This window comes from Mustela nivalis (assembly GCF_964662115.1).
Source record: "Mustela nivalis genome assembly, chromosome: 2".
Taxonomy (NCBI): Eukaryota; Metazoa; Chordata; class Mammalia; order Carnivora; family Mustelidae; genus Mustela; species Mustela nivalis.
Window position 1 is genome coordinate 130,446,069 of NC_139021.1, and position 27,995 is coordinate 130,474,063.

Consider the following 27,995-nt stretch of genomic DNA (forward strand, 5'->3'; position numbering starts at 1 on the left):
TATATATATATATTTAAAAAATAAGGGGTGTCTGGGTGGCTCAGGTCATGATTTCTGGATCCTGAGATGGAGCCCCAGATCGAACCCTGCCTGTAGCCCTGCATCAGCTCACTGCTCAGCAGGGAGTCTGCTTCTCCCTTTCCTTCTGCCTCTTTCCAGCTCATGCTCTTTCTCTCTTTCTCAATGAAATAAATAAAATCGGTAAAAATATATATATATATATATATATGTATACATAAAATAAAAAAATTTAAAAGCAAATCAGAGAAGGAAAAAACAAGGTCAACTTAAAGCTGTGGTTCTCAGCCAGGGTGATTGAAATTGCCCTCTGCTATTATCTCAAGAGTATTGGGCAGTTTCTGACAACATTAAAGGAATGGAATAGCTTGACTGTAATTTGATTCCATCAAAATGGAAAGACAGAGCTGGTCAGCAATGAAGGCCTGGGAAAGGTTGCTCAGGGAGATAAGCAACAGCAAGTCCCAGTCAAGTTGGATCTTGGAGAGATCTTCTATAAAAAAAATTTTGTAAGACAGGGAAATAGATACATTAACTGGACTTTCAAAAATATTGAGTTACTGTTTCTAATTTTTTAATGCTTCAATGGTTTTCTATTGCTGTGTAACCATTATCACAAATTTAATGGTATAAAACAACAGACATTTGAGGCACCCGGGTGGCTAAAGCATCTGCCTTCGACTCTAGTTGAAAGTCAGGGTCCTGGGATCAAGCCTCGCATAGGGCTTCCCTGCTCATCAGGGAGCCTGATTCTTTCTCTCCCTCTTCATCTCCCCCAGCATGTGTGCTCCGCCACACAGCCTCTCTATCAAATAAATAAATAAAATCTTAAACACATACACACATTTGTCCTTTCATTGGTCCTGTGGGTCATGAATCCAGGCATGGTTTAGCTGGGTCTTCTGCAAGGCTAAATCAAGGTGTTAGGTGGGGCTGAGTTCTCTACAACTGAGCGGAAAGGTCTCCTTCCAGGCCACTCAGGTTGTGGGCAGAATTCAGTTTCTTGCTGCTGTAGGACTGAGAGCCTCCCTCTGGTCCTGGCTGTTGGCTAGAGGCTGCCTTCAGCTTCCAGGGGCTTCCCCAACACGGTACTTTGCTTCCTCCGAGTGAGTGAGAGATTCCAGCAAGACCAGCGTGACAGCCTTATAGAAGTAGCACAATCATGGAATCATGTACATGTAATCACATGTATCCCGAAGTATCTTTGTCATACTTCCTTGGTTAGAGGCAGGTCACACTCAAAGGGAAAGTGGTTATTCAAAGGCATGAATGCAAGGAGGCAGGAATGATAGGATCAGCTTTAGAGTCTGTGTACCATAGGCTATGATATTGGTATTAAAGTAATTTTGTTTGTTTTAAGTGAAGTATAGTTGACATACTTTCTTTAAGAACCCTTATATTTTAGTGCCAAATCCTGAAATATTTGCCAACAAAAGTGTATGATGTCTGTCAATGGGTTTGCTTCAAAACAATGGGTTTTCTTCCTCGTAATCCTGAGGCGGAAGAGAAGCAGGTGGAGGCATAAATAATTGGCCATGAGTGAGAAATTGTTGAGCCTGGATGATATGTTCGTGGGAGCTCATCACATATCCTCTATACTTCTGTACATGTTTGAAATTTTCAGAATAAATCGGGCTCTTTGCTCGGAGGGGAGCCTGCTTCCTCCTCTCTCTCTGCCTGTCTCTCTGCCTACTTGTGATCTCTGTCAAATAAATGAAATTTTCAGAATAAAATTAAAAATGAATAAACAGACAGCATGTGTATTAGTTATCTATTGCTTCAAAGCGAATTACCTCACTAAACCTAGTCATTTAAAACAAACATTTATTATCTGGGTTTCTGTAGGTCAGGAATTTGGCACTACTTAGGCTAGGGCCTTTTCTGTAGGTCAGGAATTTGGCACTACTTAGGCTAGGGCCTCTGGTTCAGGGTCTCAGGAGGCTGAGTCAAGGTGTCAGCCAGACTTCAGGCGTCGGAGTCTTGATGGGGCTGGCAGGTCCGCTTCCAAGCCCATTCATGGCGCCGTTGACCAGACTCTCCTTAAGGTAGTTCACGAGGGGCAGCTGACTTCCCACAGAGCAAGTGATGAGAAAGACACACACACACACACACACACACACACATCTACCAAAACAAAAACTGAAGTTTTTTATAACTTAATCTCAAAAGTAACACGCTGTCACTGCTGAATATTCTATTGGTCACACAGACCAACCCTCATGAAACGTGGGAGTGGACAGCACAAGGGTCTGAGCAGCAGAAGGTGGGATTGTTGAGAGCCATTTTGGAGGCAAGTTGCCATACATGGTGCATGAAGAAAAACTGAGTGCTGTCCAAATTATCCTTGAAAATCCTGTAGATAACCTATAAATCATAGTAGACTGATATCCCAGTGCACAAGCCCAATACTGCCAGGTTTTTCTCGAGTGCTAGAACACTTCACTGTTTTGTAAAGTGCCAGATAAAGTTGTTGGCTTGCATTAGGGACCATGGTCATTCCAAAAATAAATGTATTTAAAACTGAAATCACATTTGGCCATGCCATGAGCATATATAGTTAAATTCAAGTAAATCAAATGCATTAGGATGGGATTCTAATGCATTGTTAAAGTGAGGAAACTTATGTCTTGATGACATCTGCCATTTAAGTCCATTTAACCGACTCTCCTCTTATCAGCTTCACAGTCATGAAGCCGCTTTCTGATTAGAATTTGGCTTCCCAAACAGATATGCAAATTGAGAGAAATGCTCTGATCTAATCCTTTATGTGATTATACTTCTCACTGTAAAATAAAAAATTGGTATTCTGGTTCTATACATCAGTCTCTACACTCTAGTTAAATGTGACTCTACATCTGAAAGATCGATTTGCTCTTGGTACGTTTACATAAAAGGCTTCTGAGCCTGCACCACGGAACCCTTGCACTGTGATGAATTTACTCAAGTAATAGCACCCTAGGGGAACTGTCTGAGTAGCCTAAAAATTTCCCCCAGGTGTGGCAGCTCTATTTACCATATGCAGTATATATCCATGAGCTCCCCCGCATTTCTCAGTTCCCTTGCTCTTAGATGGGGGTATATGACCAGTTCCGGCCAAGAAGCTATGAGCAGATTTGACACCTTTCACTTCTGAGGCAAACAGAGTGAGACTTCCATCCACTCTTTCCTCCTGCTGCAGCAACCAAGGAGGCCACGTGTTGAAATAGCAGAAGGCAAAATCAGCCGGGACCCCTGCAGGACCATGGAACAGAACCCCTCCTGACTTGTACTAGACAGTGATAGGAGTGAAAATAAAAGTTTGTTATATTAAGCCTCTGATTTTGTAGATATTTCCTACATTAAGACAACCCAGTCTAACTCAATATGCCAGGGGATGCTGACTTTGAGGAGGGCGCTTTTTTCAAGCAATGGTAACATTATACTTGAGTGCTGGGACACATCTCTAACAATCTCTCTACACATTCCCCTATGCCCACTAGTAAGATCAGGTAGGGTAAGAAATGGGCAGAAGCAAAAGAAACCCGCCGTACTCAAATCAGCAAATAACTCACTCTGCACAGTATGCTAATTCCAGAAGCTCTTTGCTCCTGCTACCCACAGAGTCATTTCATTTCTTCTTTTTATCTATTTAGGTATGCCTCTCCCATCCCTACCCCTGTCCCTTCGTGGCTACTTCTGGAGCACTATGGCCCCTCCAGCCACTCAACCTTTGACCAGGTTGATGCAGTAAACCCAGTAAGTATGATCAGTTGCCCTGACTATTCTGACTCAACTGCTCATTTCTAAATGGGCAGTTCTTTAAGAATCACTTACAAAAGTGAATACAGAGTTAAAAAACATAAGACAAAGGGGTACCTGGGTGTCTTAGTTGGTTAAGCATCTGCCTTCAGCTCAGGTCTTAGGGTCCTAGGATTGAGCCCTGAGTCGGGCTCCCGACTCAGTGGGGAGTGTGCCTTTCCCTCTCCCTCTGCCCCTCCCCACCTCCCACCCTCCTTATGCTCTCCTTCTCTCTATACCAAATAAATAAATAAAAATCTTTAAAAATATAGGATGCAAAGTCAACTCAGATGTTTCAACTAGCAACTTTCATGCAAAAAAAAAATTTTTTTTTCCAAATAACCTCAGGGACTTGTATCCCAAAAATATCTATTAAGAACTTAAAAGGAAATTAAGAGTATGCTCCATCATGATGAGCCCTAGGCATATAGAATTGTTGAATCACTATATTGCATATCTGAAACTAATATAACACTGTATATTAATTATACTTGAATTTTTAAAAGAAGTAAGTTTAAAAAGAACTTACCATACATTGTGGAGATAAAATTCAGAAACTTACAACTATGCACTTATATAAAATCACTCAAACAATTCAGTTCAAGATGGAGAAAACCTTGTACTTTGTGAAAAACCTCCAGTGATTGTCACCCATGGTGTCATGACCCACTGATGAGTTGGGAGAAGCTGTGAGCTATGCACCAGGTCATTGGGTACTCATTAAGCTAAAGTCTGAAGCCAGTGAATCGTTTACTTCATTGCAAATCAGCAGAAACACAAGATTACTGCTAGAATAAATTCATTGTCACATGCGTTAGCAAAAATAAATAAAAATAGAAAATGTGGTAGCAGTAAGGTCACAGAAAATTGGGACACTATTGGAATTTCTAACTGATTAGCTTGCAGTTTTTTGAGATGGCTGAGAATTGCCATCGATGAGATCACCTGAAACCCTCTTAATGTCTTGAAAAAGTCCCCATCCCAAAGTCAGTTATAGATATTCAACATTATACATTTCACTGAATTGAAAATATGTTAGAACCAATTTTATTAACCTTAATATTTATTAAGATTAAGAGAAGAATGTTTTTTAAGACATCACTCCAAAACTATGTATCGAGATAAAGATATTATACTGCTTTTAGTATTTAATTTTATCACTGATAAAATGTGTATTACACTAATACACATACACTTTTTTGAAATTTCTGGGTTTTTGGTTATTCTGTGGTATCTCCTGATTTTTAGTTAATGAACATGAGTATTTTCTGATAAGGAAAATAATTTTTTAGGTGCATTAAAATGACTCTCAATTTTACCCCCCCACACAGACACACATATATACAGCTGTCACCTTTCTATCCCCATGCCCCATTTTTGTCCATATACATTCATATTTTCCATAGACATAACTTTGCTAACATTTGTAGTCCAATTCCCTTTTTTAATATTATGTCATGAGATATTTTTTCAATATTTCCACATAGTTATTGGGTCTTTTTAATGGCTACAAAATAGTCTATCAGATATTCACACCTAAGCTTAAATGGTTTGATCTTCTCATAAACGTGCTCTTCATTCTGTGATTGGTAGTCACAATCGAAGGTGACAACATTATTCTTTGTTACTGGTTACTTCTATGTCAAATACACTCACAGACAGAGCCAAAACTCCATTAAGTAATTAGGAAGCATGATGAAACTTCCATTAATATGTCTTAGTTTTTCTGTTTCTAACCTGTGAGTGAACTGAACAGCTGTACAAATTTGGTAAAGGCAGCCGCTTACATTTCTTTTTATTTTATTTTTTTAAGATTTTATTTATTTGACAGAGAGAGAGAGACAGACAGCCAAAGAGGGAACACAAGCAGGGGGAGTGGGAGAGGGAGAAGCAGGCTTCCCACTGAGCAGGGAGCCCTGTGCCCTGCTCCAACCCAGAACTCTGGGATTGTGACCCAGGCCAAAAGCAGACACTCAAGGCTTAACGAGTGAGCCACCCAGGCGCCCCTACATTTCTTTTTATGCAGAAAATACTTTGTTATTCAAAAATCACAGCATCGAACCACAACCATTTCTAGGCTGTCAAAGTGCCCTCCAAAACAACAGCAGTGCCTCCCCTAATGTCAACCCGTCCATCAGAACGCAGTGAAATCTCCAGTTCTCCTCCTCGGCGGGAACACTGAAAGGCTAAAGGAAACATAAAACAAGTCATAAATTAATATTGTTCATCTTCACCCTTTCTAATTCACAGGGCATAGTTAAAGATTTCTTCTTATAAGCTCCAGAACCCTCCCAGCTCAATGGAAAGAATGTATTCTTTCCTCTGTCCATAGCACTGCCCAGCCTGCCCTGTTTTTCTGAGGACTGAGAGACTGTAAATGCAATTTGAGCCACAAAACACACAGGCCCACATCTTCTCTTCCTGAGTCTCCTCTGTCACTTCCTGTAATGTCCCAGACGCATCCCGCCTATAGCTTCCTCCCCACTTCTGTCTAGGAGAGGCATGGAATAGAAATCTAAAAAGATAAAGGGAGGTGATCTTGGCCCTCCACAGAGAGCCCCATCTTTCCAGGTCTGAAAGACAAAGGGAGCTTGTTCACCCCTGTGCTTTAATCAAGCAGCCACACAAGTCAGGCAAACAAGAGGCACAGCCTCTGCCTTCCTGGTGTATAGGAGAGTAACTAGGATCACCAAAGAAAGACCGGCCAACCTGGTATCCCCAAATGAGAGTCAGAGGCATGACCCTCCCACTGCATAAAACCTCCTTCCTGGAGGGTCAGATTCCCACTTTGACTATTGGGCCTCCATTGGCTGGAATCTATTTCCTCTCTCCCCTCCCCCAAGTCATTAGGGGACTTGGTTCAAAAGCAATTTGTTTGACTCAATCCCGTGACTAGCAATGGCAATAAGGAACTTTGGTAATCATCCCATCTCAATGTGTCACGGTCTAAGCAACCTCACTGGACCAAAGTTATACAGCAACAAACATTTCTTGGGCACTTACTGTATTAGAAGTGTGTCTGTGGGTTGGGAGGGACAGGGGTGGAAGATGATCTGAACAGAGGATTCAGAGTGAAGGAATGTAAATCTTTTGTTTTCATATGGGTGATATAGGACATTTTATTACGTCTTCAAATCAATAATACATATGAGAAGGAATGCTAGCTAAAGTTTAAATATTTTTAAAAATGAAAAAAAAAAAAACCCCAAAACCAAAAACCCACCCTACCATGCATGTCTTTCTTCCCCAGTTGCTCAGACCAGTAGCTGCTGAGAACAGCATGTGCCGACCCTTAAAAGAAGTGAGAAGTTATGATACAAAAACAGAGGTGACATTGTGGTAAATTTTTAAGCAGTTACAACCAACTATCCAGTCTAACTAAACCTTAGATGACTTGGTCATGATGTTGGCCATGGCCACAGTAGAATGTGGGATTATGAATGAACATAGAAAGGAAAACACAGAATTTATAGAGAAGTTTCTCCAAATAGTGTATCTGCTATGTTTTACACTTTCTGAAGGCCAAATCAAACTGCAGGGCCTTTTTTCCAATGTTTTCATTTGAGTCTAGTTGACACACAATGTTACATTAGTTTCAAGTGTACAACAGAGTGATTAAACTATGTTATGCTTTGCTCACCACAAGTATAGCTACCCTTCATCACCATACAATGCTATTACAATATCATTGACTATATTCCCTATGCTGTGCCTTTAATTCCTGTGGCTTATTCATTCTATAACTGGAAGCCTGTAGGTACACTTCCCACTCCCCTTCACCACTCCCCTTTCTCACCCATCCCCTAAACTCCCTTCCCTCTTGGAATCATCAGTTTGTTCTCTGTATTTATAGGTCTGATTCTGGGTTTTGTTTATTCGTTTGTTTTGCTTTTTAGATCCCACACATGAGTGAAATCATATGTATTTGTCTTCCTCAGTCTGACATTTCACCTAGCATAATACCTCTAGGGCCATCCACGTTGTCCCAAATCGCAAAAATCTCATTCTTTTTTTATGGTTGCATAATATTCTAGTGTTTGTGTGGCTATGTGTATATACACACATCACATCTTCTTTATCCATTTATCTGTCAATGGACATTTGGGTTGCCTCCCCATCTTGGCTATGTATGGTACACAATGGTGCATATATCTTTTGAATTAGTTAAATGGAGGTTTTAATTCTTGTCCTATCAGCTCATTGTCAGCCCATGGTAGGACGACCAAGGACTTACCTAAATCTTTCTCTGATATTTCAAGGGAATTATCTCCTTCCTCCTAGGATGAATATGCAAAGAATACTGGGAACTCTGACAATAGGTTAAATTTTCCACCAAGCCAACATTGTTAGGCTTTTAGTACCAAAAAAACTTTCTTTTAGTGAGGGTTTGTTTTTTTTCATTCGACTGTGCCCTTGTTTAAATCAGTGAATAGATATTAAAATGAAGAAATAAAATTCAAAGTAATAGCTGACAGAAGAGTCTTTGGGAGAGACAAGGATGGGTTTTATTCAGGAAAACTTACTAAAGATCAAGGGAGGTCCACCTAGGGTGACCAGTCATCCCAGTTCACAAGACTATCCTGGTTTTAGCACCAAAGGTCCTAGATGCTGAGAAATCCCTCAGTCTCAAGCAAGCTGAGATTGTTGATCATGATAGCCCAAAGACCTTCCTACTTTAGAAAAGCATTATTACAGGGGAAAACACTTGCTCTCTGTACCAGTTAAAATCTTTGTGAAGCAGCTGTGCATGTGTAAATCCACTAGAAACTCCTTTTCTTTGGGGAAGGGTCAATGTGTACTATTTGGATGTCATTGGGCATTTTCCCGAGTCTTTAAGAAAAGTGCTTTTCTGAGCTTTGAATTTCATGTGTTTTGTTTCTCAGAGAGTGAACTAGGTCAAAGTCCTGAAACCGTCTCAGCCTCTGTCTTCTGTTTGGAGCCGGAGCTTCAAAGGTTCCTCCCAGCCTCCTTTTGCCTTGGCCATTGTCACATCCACCAACCTCCTCCGTCAAGTATTCCCCCCCCGCCCCCTTTTTTCTGCTCAGCCCACTCTTTTCTAAGAGGATGAAAAGAGGAAGCTTCCCCTTCTTGCCCATCTTTGATTTCATCCCTCTGCTTCTAGCAGGTAGATCTTGAATAACCATGTTCCCAAACCCATCCCACCCACTTTGCAGGCAGGTCTGGGAAAGCTAGTCCTGTCTGTGTTTCCCACTGACAACCCAGGAATTTATCCTTCAGAAAATAAATCTTATTTATGTTTCAATGATCATGCAGGGTGGTCATTGGAAAAAACAAAAGGCTTTGTGACTATAGAGGACATTGGCCCCTGAATTTTGCAAATGGCAGATCTGGAAGTGTTAGTTCAGGGAACAAGTTCTGTCATTATTATTAAAATAGCTAATAGTTATGGGGCATTTATCATGTGCCAAGTACTGTGCTAAGCATTTACCATGCATTGTTTTTACATAACCCTATGAAGTATTACTCATACTTTATAGAAGAGGGAATAGAAACATTTTTTTTAGTTTTTATTTAAATTCTAGTTAGTTAACATGCAGTGTAATATTGGTTTCAGGAGTAGAATTCAGTGATTCATCACAACAAGGGGAATAGAAACTTTAAAAAGTTAAGAGATTGGCCCAAGGTCAACAGTTAGGCAGCGAGGCTGCAAACCCAGGCTGTGGGGTGTGAAGGTTTAACCCAGCTATACTGCCTCCTTTGTTCTGTAGTTTTCACAGGAGACTTCAGGAAGGAATAGGGCAGGGGCAGAAAGGGAAACAAAAACAGCTCAAAACCCAAACAACCTGAAAGGTCTTGTGAAGGGCACTTTCTCCACTGTTGAACCCTCCCCAGGACCCAAATCAAAAAGTACCTGTTACGGGGTCTTCAGCCAGACCAACCCACGGTGCAAAATATCTGGAGTAAAAGTCAAATGCTTGGGTCTGCCCTCCAGGCTCTCCTTTAAGGGTGAGAATGAGTCCTTTCACCTTCCCTGTGTTTTCCACTTGCGGCAGATCCTGGGTGTTCACCTTCAGGTTCTCCAGGAATGACCTGGTTCATAAATGGGATGAATTAGGACAAACCCATCTCACAGACCACGGCACAGACTCTGTAAAGCCAGCGAGGGTGCAGCTTTTGCCCAAATGGCTCAGCAGGACGGAATGAGAGAGCAAGTAGAATTATTTTCCTCTCTGAGAACAAGTCTCTGCATAAACCATGGTTTGACTGGACCTAGCACAGCCAGACAAAGACAGCGCTATAAATCTGGGTTCTCAGCCCTCCCCAAAGTGCTGCTGAAGCCAAAAATTTTGTTTACCTCTTGTAAGTATCACTGAGTCGGACAAGGAGTTTTCGGGTATCTGGAGAATAGCGGATGTCTTGGACCCGTGTATCACCTATGGCAGTCTGCAGAGACAGACCAAAAACTCCTCAGGGTCAAATCATTGATCTTCTGTATGAGAGCTGAAGACAGGCATTGTTCACAAGTATTATTATGGACCTCAACAGGCTAATCCTTCAAATGGACATTTTCCCCACAAGTAAGGAAGAAGACTTAGAGAGGCCCAGGGACAGGGACACACACACACACACACACACACATGCCTTGACCCAGATCTGAGGGGCCCTGGAATCAAAGCTCTGAATCACTAGTGTCTACTGTCTGTAGAAATGGGGGGCCCAGGCCCACCTCTTAGCATTGCTGCAAGGATTAAATGAAATAATACATGTGGAGTCCCAGCAGCAGATTCTACAAGGCAAGGACTCAGGGTCAGCAGTCTGAATGGAACTGGAGACTAGCACACTCATCTAAACACTGCTCTGCTTGGCAACCAGTGTTTTCATTTTGATGGTAGGCTGCATATCAGTAACATAGCAATATTTCCTAAAGATTCCTGCATCCACACTTTACCTGAGACTGAGTATAATCATGCTCACATCCTAGAACATTGTTTGTCTGTTTGCCTGTTGACTTGGAGAGCTGAGGGGGCTGTTGAGCAGGGAAGCCCCTCCAAGTCATTTGGCACCACCACTGGCCAGCCTCAGAGCAGATGAGAATTACACAGTACTTGTCTGGCTATCATTAGGTCGCTTCAGGTTCTCGAACCTTCTTCAGGAACTGAGATGTTCGGGGTCCCAAAGCCAAGACTCCCTCTGCTTTGGGTGGTGACTTGGCTGTCTGCCCCTGTGACCACAGCTGAACAAGTTCCCTCCCTCTGAAAATGGAAACTCTTGCAGCCAGATCCCATCTGTTCTTGGGGCCTGTTAGCTTCTGCAAGGGGCATTCACCCTCCTCTGCATGAGTTCTGATGTCAATCTGAAAGTCCGATTCTCAGCGGAGAATCTTATGGCCAATTTCTAGGAACACAAAATAAGAATACTCAGGAGAAACAACCCTTTAGCATCCCCACCTTACAAATGCTGATCCTGAGGCTTAGAGACACCACGTTAAGTTCTTTCTGCCATGAACATCTATACTGTGAATATTTTCCATTTTCTTGTCAACATGCTTAAAGCAGCTCATTTATGAATTTGGCTTGTCTTTCAAACCCCAGGCCATAGATGGGACTGAGTGTAAATTCAGAATCTGTAATGCTTGCTTCTACTCTTGGAAAACATAGATAATGCAAGACCCTAAAGAGATCATAAATGCTGTAACTGAACATTCACTGAGAAACACCCCAGTGGTACCCACAACAGGCCATTTAGTGAGAACTGGTTTTCTCACTGCAGCCCTTGCCCTGGCCCTAACCGGGCCCTTCCTTCTCTACAGACTAAGAACGGGGGCATGTAGGGCTGCTCGAGTCCCCTGGAATCTCCATGGAACGATAGTAGTGCCAACCTCACCTGGTGACTGTGTTAAGTGAGATAGTGCATATGAAAACCTTAGCACCTGGTACTGTCCAGGGAAGCTCCCCAAAATGTTCATTAGCAGGATCATTACGAAAGTTATGAAGACCCACCCCTTCCTAGACCTCTTGAGGAAGCCAGGCTATGAATCTTGCCTTCTCTGTCAAGTTGCCCATGCTCTCCTGCCTGCCTCCATCAAATCACATTCCCTCACCTCAGCCTCCTTCACCACAGAAATCGGGGCTGCCCTGCCCAGCAGTTTCCACTTCCTTTGTGCTCAGCCCACTGCACAGCAGTCTCTCCTCCCCCTTCCTTCATGAAGGGTAATGCTGGCAATGGAAATCCAGGGATAACTGCTCAAGCTTCTCACCAAACAGATTCAACATTAAAATTCACACTTCAAATGTACCATGCACTTTTCATCCAAGCTTAGGCTGGACTGCTTATACCAATAGAAGGCCTATTTTGGGGGTCATATGGTACTGAACATTTTTTTTTAAGATTTTGTTTATTTTTGGGCGCCTGGGTGGCTCAGTGGTTAAGCCGCTGCCTTCGGCTCAGGTCATGATCTCAGGGTCCTGGGATCGAGTCCCGCATCGGGCTCTCTGCTCAGCAGGGAGCCTGCTTCCTCCTCTCTCTCTCTCTCTGCCTGCCTCTCTGCCTACTTGTGATCTCTCTCTGTCAAATAAATAAATAAAATCTTTAAAAAAAAAAAAGATTTTGTTTATTTTTTTATGAGAGAGAGAGAGAGGCAGAAGGAGAAGCAGGCTCCCCCACAGAGCAGGGAGTCTGATGCGGGACTCAATTCCAGGACTCCGGGATCGTGACCTGAGCCAAAGGTAGACACAACTGACCGAGCCACCCAGGTGCCCCCAAATGGTACTGAATCTTTGTGTTCAAACAACAAATGACCAAATCACAAGAGCTTAGGTTTAATTCTTTTCACCAACCTTTATCAAGTCCTCCACTTCATGGAAGTCCTAGATGGGGAAAAAAAGACAAAACCATTGTAAGGTACATGAGCTGTCGGTCAACAAGGCTCATGGCAGTAGTGAGAAAGAGCTGACCTGGGGGTGGGCAGGATAAAGAGGTAGATCCAAGATAATACTGTCCTCTGCTCTTCTGGCCTTCAATTCCCCACTCAGAGTGACAAAGGTTAGAACGTTATTCACGTTTTCTGGACCAAAAAAAAAAAAAGAGTCTTACTTTATCAATTAGAAAACTCTCTGAAAGGAAAACAAGAAATAGGGAAATAAACTTTGTCATAGATTTGCACATCTGTTTTGATCACTATTGCATTGTCTTAGATTCCTTGGCAGTGCTGCCTTTTCCTGTAAGGAGAGGTTCAGGTTTGGGTTACTGGGGTCCAGCGTAGAGATAGCCCCCACCAGATTCTCACTTGAGAACCAAGAATGTATCTGATTGGACTTGCAAGGCTTCAAATGCCAGTTCCTTTATGCTAACTGTGTCCTTGAAAAAATTATTTAACCTCCTTAAGCCTCAATTTCCTCATCAATAAAATGGGGTAATAATTAAACCTACTTCATAGGGATGTAATAGTGTTTTCTAAAGCAGATTTTTGAGTACCCATCTACAATACTAGATTGTTACAAATAATACTAATCTAAAATATGCCAGGGGGATGATGAATTGAACATACAAATTATGAATGACAGGCTACTAGAAACAAATCAAGTTTACTCTAAATAAACCAAGCTACACATAAATTTTTTATTTAAATATTGGGCCACAAATGCTGATATACTAGCCCTTCATGTTACTGATACAACTTGGCCCACTTATCTACCTCAGTGTGGGTGACATTTTTAGTGAAAACAAAGATCTGTGACCTAATTCTTTTTTCCTCCTTCATATTTCTATAAAATGTAACCGTATCTAAAAGGGTAAGGAAATTTGGCATGGTTGGTTAACTTTCACTGACTATAAAATGTATACTTTAAAACCCAAAGTTTAATTTTTCTCATTATAATTGGTGGAAGACATCATTATTTGCAAAGAATTTTTTTCTTAGTTTATCTTATTGAAACTTAAGACACTCCATGGGGGCATCAATCTGAAGGCTATTACTCCAGATCTCTGCCTCACACCAAAAACTGTGGGGTTTTCAAAAGGCACGCAATCCAACTTCAGTAAAATCTTTTTCAAGATTTTTTTCTTTATTTGACAGACAGAGATCACAAGTAGGCAGAGAGGCAGGCAGAGGTGGGGGGGGAAGCAGGCTCCCCATTGAGCAGAGACCCCAATGCGGGGGCTCCATCCCAGGACTCTGGGATCATGACCTGAGCCGAAGGCAGAGGCTTTAACCCACTGAGCCACCCAGGCGCCCCAGTAAAATCTTTTTCAAGACTGAGTTCCTAAGCAATATTTCAGGGTATATTCCTGCTCTCATTTTGGTCCCTTATCCACAGAAACAAAAATTATCTTGTTAAGACATATAATGGGCTACATGGTAGCATGACCTCATGTTACCTCCTGCCAGTCCCCCCCCCCCCCGCCGAAACTCCAGCCACTCCAGGTTTACCAACTACATCCTTGCATTTGCTGCTGCCTCTGCCCCAATAGTCCTCCTCCCACTCGAATTCTTTGCACATATGGCTTGATATTCTTCAGCCTGAAGATCCCCTTCTCTAAGTGGATGCTGCTGTCCAGCATCTCAACCTTCCCCTCTGAAGGCAGGACTAGGTGAGGCAAGGAAAGAAAGACGACGCATGCATTGAAGGAGGCAGCTGCTCTCAGACGCAGCCTGAAGACGTGATTGTCTCCGCCTTCACACAGCCCTGCCCCAGCTGCCAGGGGTATTGAGGACTGACACCTCAGCTGAGTCCCACTCTGTGAATCACATTACCCAAAGTCAGGCTGCTTTTGTGGGCATTGGATGCAGGTCAATGGAGGGTATAAAGGCCTATACCTTTGTTTCTATTTGGAACTATAGTACTTGAAGGATCTTCACAGCTTCACCTCTCCCTGTGGATTTGGCCTAGGCCTTTCTTTGTTGCTACCACTTTGCAGTTCATCATGTCCCTCTGTTCTATTCTGCTTTCCCTTACTCCCCTGCCAATATTGACCTCCAAGAATACTGCCTGCACTTCTCCCAGCATGCAGTGTGCTTCCCAGGGGAACTGGTTCTGTAACAGCACCCCCTCCCCTCCCCATCTATGTAACTGCCCGGAGAACCTCCTTTTCCAACGCTGCTCTCCCCACTGTTACCCTCTGTCATAGCATCCTGTTTATTTCCTCACTTAAGCCTCTGTTTGTTGTCTACACCCATTCATGGCTGTTTCCATCCCCATTTCTAGGGCATTTCTATGCATCTCTTCTCTGCCTCATTCCCACAGAGCCCTGATCTTTGTTACACTAAATGTAACAAAGATGAAAACTGGTAGGACTGAGATCCAACATCGTCTCCTCACAAGGGATGTGTATCTAGCTGCGGTTCATGGATCTTTAAACATCAGAGTCAAGAAGCTCCTGTGAGGGGCATTTGGCTGGTTCGGCCCACAGAGCATGTGACTCTAGGGTCGCATGTTCAAACCTCATGTTGAGCATAGAGTTTACTTTAAAAGAAGAAGCAGAAGAAGAAGAAAGAGAAAAAGAAGAAGAAGCAGCTCTTGTGAAATGAATCTTAGTGTGGGTGGGGACACACTTGGAGCAAATTGTGCCTTATGGTTCTCTGATACCACATCATGTGAGACACGTATTGTGTCTTGCAAGCTCCCCTCCTGTGCTGGTCAGAGACCAGACAGCTCCTGTTCAAAACAAAATGACATTCTAGGGAACAACAACCAGAGCTCTCCAATAGGCCTGGCACCTATTGGAGAAAGGCCAGAGTTTTGGGAAGCTGTATCTGTTTCAGCGTCCTGAATGGCATGAATAGGACTCTGTAATGTCTTGATACCAGTGACTTTGATTCATCACAAAGAGTGAGAATTAAAAAAAAAAAAAAAAAAAAAAAAACTTGCTATTTGCTCAGTGATAGGTTCATAAAAGAAAATCATGTTACTTATTTTGTTGAACAGCACAGCTGCAGAAGCCAGGGTGGCGTGGCCGCATAGGGGTACCTCACTCGCCGGCGTAAACCACCTTAATCCGAAGCAGGAACCTTTGAAGGAGGAAAAGCCAAGGAGAGACAAGATCATTCTCATACAAGTGGGTTACAAAATTTCATTTTTCTTATTCTTTTCTAAATATTTCCCTAGCATGATTAATAGCTGAAATGCATTGTGAAAGAGGAGTAAAGTCTAGGCCAGCATCCTAAGGCTCCCCGGTGCCAGATCTAGAGCTGAAACATTCAAATAACCCCACACCTACTCCCCCGGATGAGCTGAAAACCAAATCAGAATCTCCCCACCTTCTTTCCTGTCTGCATGCAAATAGTTAGTGGGCATCTCTCTGCAATACCATTCCCCCACTGGAAAAGCAGCTTCTGGTACCGTGCAAGAATGGCTTAAAAAAAAAAAAAGGCATATTTACTTTGTGTAAAGTTGTCAGTGGGGTGCAGTTTTCGGATAAAAGCGGTTTCAGAGAGGTTCATTTCTTTTGCAATTTTTTGATGCATGTCTTCATCCAGTTTCTAAATTGGAAACAAAAATTTATTGAGACTCCAAAAATACAAATCAGACTTCCTTGGACAGCAACTGCCATTAGTTAATAACACAGCTTGTGAATGTTAAAAGTTACTTGCCTAAAAGAAAATAATTTCCAAGGAAGTCAAGACACTTTTATAAAGATTGTTTCTTGGAAATCTATGCTTGTAGCACTCTATGAAGAGCTGTAGATGTCAAAGCTAGGAAAGACTCAAAAACCTACTGGTCAGCCCTTTTATCTAGTCTACCTGAGAGATTATGTTCTCTTCTAAACAATCTCCACAAAGGAAACACCACAATCTCCCTTTCTTGTTGAATAAAAAGATTTTCAGTATCCACTCTGGGTAGGCTGGCCCATTCTGCTCCCATCTATACAGGGTTCACTCCCTTTTATGAGTAAGGCCTTAGGCTAGAGTTCACCTCCTCCAGGAAGTTTTCCAAGGTGCTCTGTCTAAAGGCTTTGTCTCCTCGCAATGCTTAAACCACCTGAATTTACCCACTGTGTCCCTTCACTGTCTGTCCCCCAACATCTGAGTTTATGTGGGCATACAACGTTCTATCTTGTTTGTTTTTTACTTATACCTTATACTCATCCCAGAATGGTAGGAGCTCAATAAACATTTGCTGGAAGAATATATTATTCACGGCATCTTCATTTTTACTTGTTTTGTATGTGTAAGCTCTATGCTCAAAATGGGGCTTGAACTCACGACCCTGAGATCAAGAGTAATATGTTCTACCAACTGAGCCAGCCAGGCGCCCCACTTCATCTTCATCTTTAAAACTCTCAAAGTAAATATTTTGTCCACATGTATATAAAGAAATCAAACACAGAGAGGTCGTATAAATCCTTAAGTCACAATATGCCGAATAAACGGAAGAATGGTTAAGAATGGGCTTTGTAAATGGTAACAGCCAGTGAATCGAGAGGAAAGGTATATGGATGTTCATTGTACCATTCTCAAAACTTTTTCTTAAGTACTAAATTTTTCAAAATAAATGGTTAAGAAAATAATGTGAACTTATATCCTGGGTCAGGTCCTAGAAGCAGTGCAAAAGTGGGCAAGTCGTTTAATCTCATGGTGTCTCAGTTCCACACCTTTAAAATGAGGACAACAGTACTTAGGTGGAAAAGCTCCTGTGAAGACACACAAATACATATATATACATGCACACACATTCTTCTTAACTCAAAAAAAAAGGGGGGGTCAGAAACATGAGTTTTCCTTTAGTGAATGAAAATCAAATTTTTAATCAATAAATACTCGCTAGTTAGATTTTGAATTCTAAAGAAATCTCAAGACAAATGTATTTTTGCTTTGGCCAAATTTGCTATTCTTGAGCCCCCAAAACCCAGAAATAAGATTTATAACTTTATACTGATAAATTCAAAATTCACTTAACTGACTTAGGCAAGTTAAGCACCCATTATCTTTTAGTTGATTCAAATTCTTTTGAAATATGTTCTACCTACTCATATAAGGCACAAAACGGTGGTTATTGTGACAAATCAGTCATTTTTTAAACTATCAGCTGATATAAAGATCCTAGCAGACTTACTAAGCTTTTCTTAAAGAGGCACTGTCTTCAAAATCTATAGACGCTGTGGGGTTCTAGAGAGAGAGAAATGACTTAAGAAATTGAGATGTATTGTCTGCAATTCAAACACAATGATTTGTGTTTTACTTAACATTTTTCTTTCAAAAGATTAAATCTAATAATGCAAATAAAGTGCTAATCATGGTGCCCAACACACAACAAGTACTTGGAAAATGTTAGCTTTTATTTCGAGTAGCTCAAAATCCATGCTTTAAGCAGCCACACCACTCTGCCTCCCCATAACGAAGACAAACCATTATTATCCCTTTAGCACACTGCAGACCAGAAAACCAATGTCTATCAGATGAGATGGGTTCCCACAGCGTTTCTTTCTTTTTTTTTTTTTTAAAGATTTTTTTTTTAATTTATTTGACAGAGATCTCAAGTAGGCAGAGAGAGAGAGGAGGAAGCAGGCTCCCCACAGAGCGGAGAGCCTGATGTGGGACTCGATTCCAGGACCCTGAGATCACGACCCGAGCCGAAGGCAGCGGCTCAACCCACTGAGCCACCCAGGCGCCACCCAGGCGCCCCCCCACCCCCACAACAGCGTTTCTAAAGGAAAGCTGCAATCAGTCAATTACCAAGTGCTGTGCTAGGCCAGCACCACTACCGAGGGAATGTGTTAGAAATACAGTTTTAGCTACCCCCCTCCACCTTCTAAATTAGAATTTCCTTTTTTTTTTTTATAACTAGATTTCTAGGTGGTTAAAGTTTGAGCAGCCCTCTTGGATACAATACAACCCCATTTTCAAGGGGCTTAGCATCTTGTAGGGAATCAGAAAGCAACAGGGAGCAACACCAGAGTGTAATTGAGACACATAGATTTTTGACAATTAATACTCTAGGACTTTAGGGGCACCTGAGAGGCTCAGTTGTTAAGTGTCTGCCTTCGGCTCAGGTCATGATCTCAGGGTCCTGGGATTGAGCCCCGCATTCAGAGCCCTGCATTGGGCTCCCTGCTCGTCGGGAAGCCTGCTTTCCCTCCCTTAGTTCCCCTGCTTGTGTTCCCTCTCACGCTGTCTCTCTCTGTCAAATAAATAAATAAAATCTTAAACATACACACACACACACACACACACTCTAGGACTTTAGATGTAGACTTAGAAAAAGAGCATATTTGGGTGAGTTGGACAGGAAAATATGGGCAAAGAGTTTTGTGTTGGGGATGCTTCTTGGGCAAGTCACTTGACCTCGCTTCTGTTCTTCTGTTAAATCTTTGACACTCTAAGGTTCTGTGAGCCGAGGTAAGGAGAACCAGGATGGTGGGAATGAAGTGGCATAAACACCTGTCACGCCTGGGGCCTGGGGAGTGAGTCTTCCCCGCTGAGTAGATGGGCTGGGTCTGCTGGGCATCCCAGCCAACAAGACAACGATGTTCAGCAGCACTCCCCCTGGCTCATTGAATTTTCTGTGTGGAAACTGGTCCACGTGCCTGGGCTAACGACCCCTGAGAGAAACTGGGAGCCAACTAAGTCCCTACTGCAGAGAGTGCAATCACAGGCCTCGGTGGGGATGGAAGGGGTGATAAACAAAAGCTTGTGTTGGTCTTTCTGGATTTGCTGCCGTGGCTGGGAGAACCTGCAGTGCCTGCCAGGCCTTCCTCTGATCTGGCCACACGCCCTAACCTCGTCCTTCCTCTTCTTGTCTTTTGCTTCCCTCCACCTTTAGGACAAGAGTCTCAAAAAGCATTAAAGCATCCCACATTATAGCCAAGCTCACTGTCTGTTGTTAATGGATTTCTTTGCAAATGGGCTTTTTGGCACATCAGCTAGCATACACACTTCACTGACCATCAACTCTTCTGTCCTCTCTACCTTGGCGTATTGTACCAATTACAGTTTGAATTTCTGTAACTGTATTTTCTGCCCCAGGACACCTAAAATTCACTTGCTATTTGCCTGAGGGACCAGAGACGCTGCAGAAAGTTTGATAGTAGCCGTCCTCGATATGCATGACAGGCAGCCAAATTTCTACACTGGAACCAAAGGTCAAGATAATAGTGAATCATCAGAAGACTAAAGTTGCTTCAACTTTGGGAGCTGGAGAAACAGGAGACTGCATTCATGCAAAAAAACTGAATTTTTATTCCAATAATTTTTTCGTCTTGCTTTAATATCCATTTCCCTTTGGCAATCTCATGAATCAAATTTCTGACAGCAAAGACAGAGCCATGTTTGTTTTTCTGAGTTTCAGTGTGCTGCCGAGGGACACTGAGGTTTCATCACCATATGGCCCACAAACATTAATGATCAAAAAATCAGAGCAAAGTTTTAAAATACTCCCATCTTGTGGCTGCTTGGAAATATGACAGCCTAAACATGACTGTCCTGTTATCTGTCCTTGTTCATTTGTCCCTCTTCTGTAGGTAGATCCCAGCAGAGGAAAAGCACTTGGTATGGAAAGTTCTAAATGATCCTGGAAGAAAGGGAAGATTCCTTCTGAAGCACTTGGATTTCCTATTTTGAAGTGATGTCTGTACAAGGCAGCACTTAAACTGTAGGCTGTCTTCAGTTGTTCCTGACGATTCTTCTGGGTGTCTCGTATCTCCAGCCCCATCATAGAACCCAAAGCTCATACTCTCTTTGCACATCCCGCCCAGCCCAACTCACCAATGAAATAAAAGATCAGTAGTTGTTAATCAGCTAGAACTCCTAAGATAGAGAACTTGCTATAATTCAATTAACAGATTTGCTTTTGCTCAAAAGATAGCTATTTAGTGCCTCTCATGTGTTAAGCCATGTGTCATGGAATAAGTTAGAATAGGTTAAGATGTCAAAGAATGTGCAGTCTAGTGAGGAAGACAGGCATTGAATGAATTACAACAAGAGCAATGCATGCTACCAACTGGGAAATAAGGGGTGCCATGGGAGATTAAAAGGGGAGGACAGCTAGTCTGGTAGTAAGCAGACTAGGTTAAAAGTTCAGGATCTGCAGTCACGCAGACCTGTGGTAGGATCCTGAAGTCAGCCACTTGGGTAATTACTTAACCCTCCTCTGCCTCTGTCTTCTCATCCGTAAAATGGGGGTGATGATAATAATAAGACCTAATCTTAGGGGTGCCTGAATGGCTTAGTCCATTGAGCACCTGACTCTTAATCTCAGGGTCATGAGTTCTAGCTCTGCATTGGGCTCCACGCTGGGTGTGGAGCCTAGTCTTAAAAAAAAAAAAAAAAAAGACCTTCTCTTAGAGTAGATGTAAAGGTAAAATGAGATAACAAATAAAAATCAATTTAGCACAGTATCTGGCTGAACTTACCTGAAGTTAATACTCCCAAACCTGAGGGTTATGTTCTAGAAGCCAGTGAAGCAGAAATTCCTACATCAAAATCTCCTCCTCCCTTGCATTGCTCTTTTCCCTCAAATACTAGACAAGAGAAAATATTTCAATGCCCTGGAAAAATCTCTGCACTCTTCACATGCCTTTTCTGGGGATAAAAATGAGATATGACTTTGGAACACCCTAGAAACCGCAGAAGCCTCTGATTCAGTGTAGGCATACAGAGCCAATGATCCACTGAGGAAGGGCACCAAGTTTGGAAATGGCCATTGTATCATAAGCTTTCCCAAATGAGTTAAAGCACAAACTAAACACAGTACTTCTATATACTCATTCTTGCTTAAATACATAACACACCAAGCTGCAAAGAAGCTTTTTTTTTTTTTTTTTTTTTTTTTTTTGAAAAAGGCTTTTGTTACCCTCTAAATTTAACCAGGAAAACTGGAACAGCAAGTAGTTTAGAAACTAAAACTAGGCATTCCTCTAAAACTGCAAAGCCAGTCCTCCTTGCTGTCTCTGGAAATGATTGGGTTAGTGTTTCAAAGAATAAAAATGCATAGATGTGAATATTATATTTTATCCTGGCGTAGTGTCCAGCACATGGCACATGGTCAGTAAATGCCAGCTGAATTGGAATAAATGCATACACTAGCCACACGGCAAAGTTGTTATTTATGGATAATTGTAACAGGAAAACCCAAGAATAAACTGGTGTTTGGAAAGGATCCCCTGAGGGGTGCCTGAGTGGCTCAGTTGGTTAAGCGTCCAACCCTTGGTTTCCGGTCAGGTCGTGATCTCAGGTCCTGGGATCAAGCCACGCATCAGGTTTCACGCCCAGTACTGAGTCTGCTTGAAGATTCTCTCTCTCCCTCTGCCTCTTGCCTTGCTCATGCTAAATACATACATACATACATACATACATACATACATACATACATACAATCTTTAGGAAAGATCCTCTGACACAGTGGTTCTCAACTGGGGGGCCGTTTTTCATTTTCATAACAGGGGGAGAAGGGAAGACTGCTGACATCTAGTGGACAGAGCCCAGGGTTACCAACATTGCCCATGACAGCCTCACACAGCAAAGAACTACCCAGTCCAGAATATCAACACTGCCGCTGTTGAGAAACCCCACCCTACACATACACCTACATATACATAAACACGTACACACAGCAGCAAGAACAGCAAAACAAAACAACTTGAGGATTTGTTAGAATATGAAGAATAGGGGCACCTGGGTGGCTCAAGGGATTAAAGCCTCTGCCTTCAGCTCAGGTCATGATTGCGGGGTCCTGGCATCGAGCCCTACATCAGGCTCTCTGCTCCGGGGAGCCTGCTTCCTCCTTTCTCTCTGCCTGCCTCTCTGTGATCTCTGTCTGTCAAATAAATAATCTTAAAAAAAAAAAAAAAGAATATGAAGAATAAAATATGGGCTCTCTACCCCATTGTTATGTTATTTTCACTGATTGAAGCTGGTTGGGGTACCTGGGTGGCTCAGTCGTTGGGTGTTTGCCTTCGGCTCAGGTCATGATCCCAGAGTCCCAGGATTGAGCCCCACATCAGGCTCCCTGCTCACGAGGGAACCTGCTTCTCCCTCTGCCCCTCCCCCTGCTTGTGTTCTCTCTCTCTCTCTCAGATAAATAAATAAAATCTTTTTAAAAATAAAAATAAAAAAATAAAGCTGATTGACAGAATTATAAACAACCTATCACCCCTTAGCACTACCCCAGGCCTCTGACCTATTCAAGTAGTTAGTCATGAGTTCCTGTAGTTTCTACACAGCTGTCAAAGTAATATATCTATTTTATTCTTTAAAATATTGTTTCTGGGGATGCCTTGTGACTCAGTTGATTGAGCATCCAGCTCTTGATATCCACTCAGGTCATGATCTCACAATTGTGAGACAGAGCCCCACATCAGGCTCTTGCTCAGTGTGGTATTTGCTTTCAGATCTTCTCTCCCTCTCCCTCTTGCTTTCTCTTTCTCTCTCAAATAAATAAATAAAATGTTTTTGTTTTAAATGTTGTTCCTAGGAGCACCCAGTTGGCTCAGTTGGTTAAGCGTCCATCTCTTGATTTCAGCTCAGGTCATGATCTCAGGATTGTGAGATGGAGCCCTGCATTGGGCTCTGTGCTGGGCATGGAGCCAGATTCTCTCTCTCTCCCCCACTGCCCCTCCTCCCCTAAAAAATCTTTTTTTTTTTTTTTAAGATTTTATTTATTTATTTGACAGAGAGAGAGACCAGCAAGAGAGGGAACACAAGCAAGGGGAGTGGGGGAGGGAAAGTAGGCTTCCCACCGAGCAGGGAGCCTGATGCGGAGGCTCAATCCCAGGATCCCAGGACCATGACCTGAGCCAAAGGTCAGATGCTTAAAGACTGAGCCACCCAGGCACCCCTAAAAAAATCTTTTTAAAAACATTGTTTCTGGGCGCCTGGGTGGCTCAGTGGGTTAAGCCGCTGCCTTCAGCTCAGGTCATGATCTCAGGGTCCTGGGATCAAGGCCCGCATCAGGCTCTCTGCTCCGCAGGGAGCCTGCTTCCTCCTCTCTCTCTCTGCCTGCCTCTCTGCCTGCTTGTGATCTCTCTCTGTCAAATAAATAAATAAAATCTTTTTTTTTTTTTTTTTTTTAAAGATTTTATTTATTTCTTTGAAAGACGGAGATCACAAGTAGGCAGAGAGGCAGGCAGAGAGAGAGAGAGAGGGAAGCAGGCTTCCTGCGGAGCAGGGAGCCCGATGCGGGGCTCGATCCCAGGACCCTGAGATCATGACCCGAGCCAAAGGCAGCAGCCCAAACCACTGAGCCACCCAGGCGCCCCAATAAATAAAATCTTTAAAAAAAAAAAAAAAACATTGTTTCTATACACTTTCCATGCCATGACATGATCTTTATTGTCAGATTGATTGTCAAGCACTTGAGGACACTATCAATTTTATAAGGTTTTAAATATTTTTTTCAAATATCTGTTCCATGTTCCATTTAGCTCTTAATCTGTTTTTATTTTCAGCTAATGTACGGTGTTATAAGTTACTCATGTGAAAATTTAAAAAATGGACTTGTCTAGGAAAGAAAACAAAACAAACTTTAGAATATTCTAGAAGCTCTTGGAATATTGCCACCCAGAATTTTTTCCTTTCTTTTCCTTTCCTTCCGGAAGTCTTTTTGTCAAAGAAGAAGGAGAAGAAGTAGGAAGGTCTTTTTTGCAAGTATTCAAACAGTTCAAAGTGCAATTGCCTTGTCTTTAGTCTGCCCATCAAGTTTTTTTGTTGTTGTTTTTGTTTTGGGGATTGTTTGTTTGTTTGTTTGTTTGGTTTTTGGTGATTAGTCTCAACTCAGTCAAATTTTTTAATAATTTGAAACAAAACAAAACAAAAAAAGAATACTTCTTTGAAGCTCTTAACTTAAAATCTGAAGTAGTTTCTCCTTTGTAAAATCCAACACTGTTCTGTTCTCTGAGTCCCTATTGTACCTGGTTCCATTAGATCTTTTTAAAATTTATTTTTTAATTAATGTATTTATTTTATTTACTAACATATAATGAATTATTTGCCCCAGGGGTACAGGTCTGTAAATCATCAAGCTTACACATTTCACAGCTCTCACCATACCCTCCCCAATGTCCATAACCCAGCCACCCTATTCCTACCCTCCACCCCCCCCCAGCCACCCTGTTTGTTTTGTGAGATTAAGAGTCTCTTACGATTTGTCTCCCTCCAGATCCCATCTTGTTTCATTGTTTCCTTCCCTAACCCCCCACAACTCCCCTATCCTACCTCTCAAATTCCTCATATCAGAGAGATCATATGATAATTGTCTTTCTCTGATTGACTTATTTCACTTAGCATAATACCGTCTAGTTCCATCCATGTCGTTTCAAATGGCAAGATTTCATTTCTTTTGATGGCTGCATAGTTTTCCATTGTATATATACCCCACATCTTCTTTATCCACTCATCTGTTGATGGACATCTAGGGATATGTGCACCCAAATGTTTATAGCAGCAATGTCCACAATAACCAAACTATGGAAAGAACCTAGATGTCCATTAGATCTTTTAGCCTCTGTGGTTAACTATTTGATAATGACTGGATTTACATGTCTTTTTCTTTCACTAGACTCTGTGCTAATCTTTGTACTTCCTATCCCTACCCCAAAGTGTGGTTTGTGGTAGATGTTGATAAATATTTGTAGAGTACGGTAATGATGGGCTAACGCCTGCTGAACTGTGGGCAACATTATAAGGTTTAGCACATTGTAAGGTTTAGTCTCTGATATTTTCCTGAGTTTACTTGTTTTGTGTGTCCAGCCATGGGTCAAAGAATCTAAGGGCATAAACCACGAGTTTATGCTTCCACTAGAATTTTTATTGATTATGAATTAGGGAAAGTGCCAAATTTGCCTCCAGGAGAACAGGATTCTCACATCCACAGAATCTAAAACTAGCAAATTATTCTTTTGATTATCTATTCAGTTGTCCCTGACAGGCCACCAAATTAGCCTGGTATCATAGATGCAAAGCCCGGAAGTGAATTGGAATACATTTTAGAGAGCAGCCCTGAGTCATGGACTTCCTTATTTTCTTTTTCTTTTTTCCATTCTTACTGAGGCAGATCACATTGAACTATGCTAAGTTCTTTGCTTAAATTTTTGCATCCTAGCTTTTCCAAATACATAAATAACATATAAAATATATTTGAAGAGAGGAGAAAAAGGCTCTGGTGTGCAGTGAGTGTACTGGAAGTAAGAGGAATAAGTTGAAGAATGATGCTAATTCTTGTCATCTGGTGAAAACTGAGTATGTAAATCCCTTGAAGCTATTTTCAGAACTCTTCAAGAATACTACATGGAGACATGCAACAAAGATACTAAGACTCTTGACAAGCAATTTCAGTCACTTCCACAATTCCTTGACATGAAGTTGTTTGCCAGCTTGTTTCTAAAGAACGTTCACGATTTAAAATCTGCTTGTTAATCATTCTCTCACTAATCCTCCCAAGCTCTTGTGTTACTTGATAAAACCTATTAACTTTATTACTTTCCGCATTTTAGGGTAGGAAAATGCCAGCTGCAAAGTCGCATAATGAATGTATTCTTAAAGTGAGATGAGGACTCTTCATCATCATTTTGCTGCTCTGCTGGAGGGACAAAATAAGTGTACAAGGACTCAACCAACAATACTCACCCATCTCAGTAAAACCCCAGGCATTTGTCATCTTGAGAGCACACTGCAATCACTTGGGGAACTAAAAAACAGTGCTGCCTGGGTCCCACCTCCAGAGATTCTGGCGTAGGAATTTGAAAGCTCCTTGGGTGATTTTCTTTTTCTTTCTTTTTTTTTTTTTTAAGATTTTATTTATTTATTTGACAGAGAGAGACACAGAGAGAGAGGGAACACAAGCAGGGGGAGTGGGAGAGGGAGAAGCAGGCTTCCCACCGAGCGGGGAGCCCAATGCGGGGTTCAATTCCAGGACCCTGGGGTTATGACCTGAGCCAAAGACAGAGGCTTAACAAATGAGCCACCTCCTTAGGTGATTTTTTTTTTTTTCTTTTTAAAGATTCTATTTATTTACTTGACAGATAGAGATCACAGTTGGTCAGAGAGGCAGGCAGAGAGAGAAAGAGGAGGAAGCAGGCTCCCTGCTGGGCAGAGAGCGGATATGGGGGCTCGATCCCAGGACCCTGGGACCCTGGAACCATGACCTGAGCCGAAGTCAGAGGCCTTAACTCACTGAGCCACCCAGGCGCCCCACCTTAGGTGATTTTCATGTGCAGGTTGACATTCACTCCACTTGAAGTCCCTAACACATAATTTGCCCAAATTAGTAAAACTTACTTAAAATCATCAATTGTTTACTGTGTTTCTGGAATAATTTTCAGATAATCTACTCTTGAACTAACTTCTGTGAGTGAAAGGGCTCCTTAGCTTGTTTCCTAATAGCCAGGTAGAAACACAAAGCACTGAAGGTCAATGAATATTTAACTATTCTGTTAATACTTATCCTAATCAAAAACCTTTTTTTTTTTTTTTTTTTCATGGAGCCCCACCGGGGCTTGAACTCATGACCCTGAGATCAAGACCTGAGCTGAGATCAAGAGTCAGACACTTAACCAGCTGAGCCACTCAGGTGCCCCTCAAAAGCCATTTTTAAAATGAGACTTTCAGGAAACAGAATTCTCCCTGTATTAGAGCTTAAGTACTTCCTTCTACTTAATAACTTAATTCCTTGCAAAATGTTTTTTGCTTGGTCCTGAAAAGAATTTCTAATTGTCTGAAATAGGTAAGGTTAAAGATACTCAGCTAAAATTTTTATGTTAAATATAATATCAGCTATGTCCAGTCACATAAAACTCAGTTAATTTCATTCGCCTTCACATTTGGTGCTCACTCAATGAAAACCTGATGGCTAACAAAGAGTCCTCTGTTTTTGTTTTGGTTTTTTTAATTGGCTTTAGTTCTTCCTTACATAAATCTTTCTTTTTCCAGACTTAGAGCGTCTGTGCGCAAGCACTCTCATTAGTTTGGTCAAAATCAACTCTCAGACATGAACGTTGCTGATATCATTTGACAGAGAACAAGAACCAAAGTCAAACAGGTGGGTCTGATTTTTTTTTTTTTGTAGGAAATATTTGGCTCAATATGAATCTAGAATCAGGTACTGCACCTGAAAACCAAGTACTTACATTTTCTAGGAGGCAAACAGCAGCAGGATTCCCACAAAATGCTTTTGCTGTAAATGCATCTACTACAAAAACAGGGAGCTTCATTTTTCTTGTTCTCAAAATTGCTGGTAGCCTGCACTACTTCTACTTGTTGCAAAAATTCAGTAAGTTAATGTTTTACTTCAGATACAGAAACAGCCAACAAC

General features: G+C 41.9%; 2 protein-coding genes and 1 long non-coding RNA gene across 4 annotated transcripts in view; 2 read left to right on the forward strand and 1 right to left on the reverse strand.

The window, feature by feature from the left end:
• Positions 1 to 562: 562 nt before the first annotated feature.
• Positions 563 to 5,807, forward strand: LOC309855149. Its single transcript, XR_014306640.1, has 2 exons — positions 563 to 1,863; positions 1,906 to 5,807. It is a non-coding gene; the product is annotated as an uncharacterized lncRNA (long non-coding RNA).
• Positions 5,567 to 27,946, reverse strand: PBLD (phenazine biosynthesis like protein domain containing). Of its 2 annotated transcripts, XM_082715053.1 has the most exons (9): positions 27,811 to 27,946; positions 16,135 to 16,234; positions 15,665 to 15,763; positions 12,711 to 12,820; positions 12,594 to 12,623; positions 10,112 to 10,200; positions 9,668 to 9,846; positions 7,024 to 7,086; positions 5,567 to 5,981 (listed from the first exon to the last, which is right to left on the reverse strand). In XM_082715053.1, the coding sequence occupies exons 1-9, from the start codon at positions 27,892 to 27,894 to the stop codon at positions 5,869 to 5,871; spliced, it is 867 nt and encodes a 288-aa protein (XP_082571179.1). In that variant the 5' UTR covers positions 27,895 to 27,946; the 3' UTR covers positions 5,567 to 5,868. The 2 variants fall into 2 exon arrangements, with proteins under 2 accessions (XP_082571179.1, XP_082571180.1); XM_082715054.1 differs by lacking the exon at positions 7,024 to 7,086.
• The window catches only part of HNRNPH3 (heterogeneous nuclear ribonucleoprotein H3), a 39,131-nt gene continuing 26,816 nt past the window's right edge, over positions 15,681 to 27,995 (forward strand). Inside the window, exon 1 of the mRNA XM_082714907.1 lies at positions 15,681 to 15,810. The gene's annotated coding sequence lies outside the window, so the exon portion shown is untranslated. The remainder of the gene's footprint in view (positions 15,811 to 27,995) is intronic.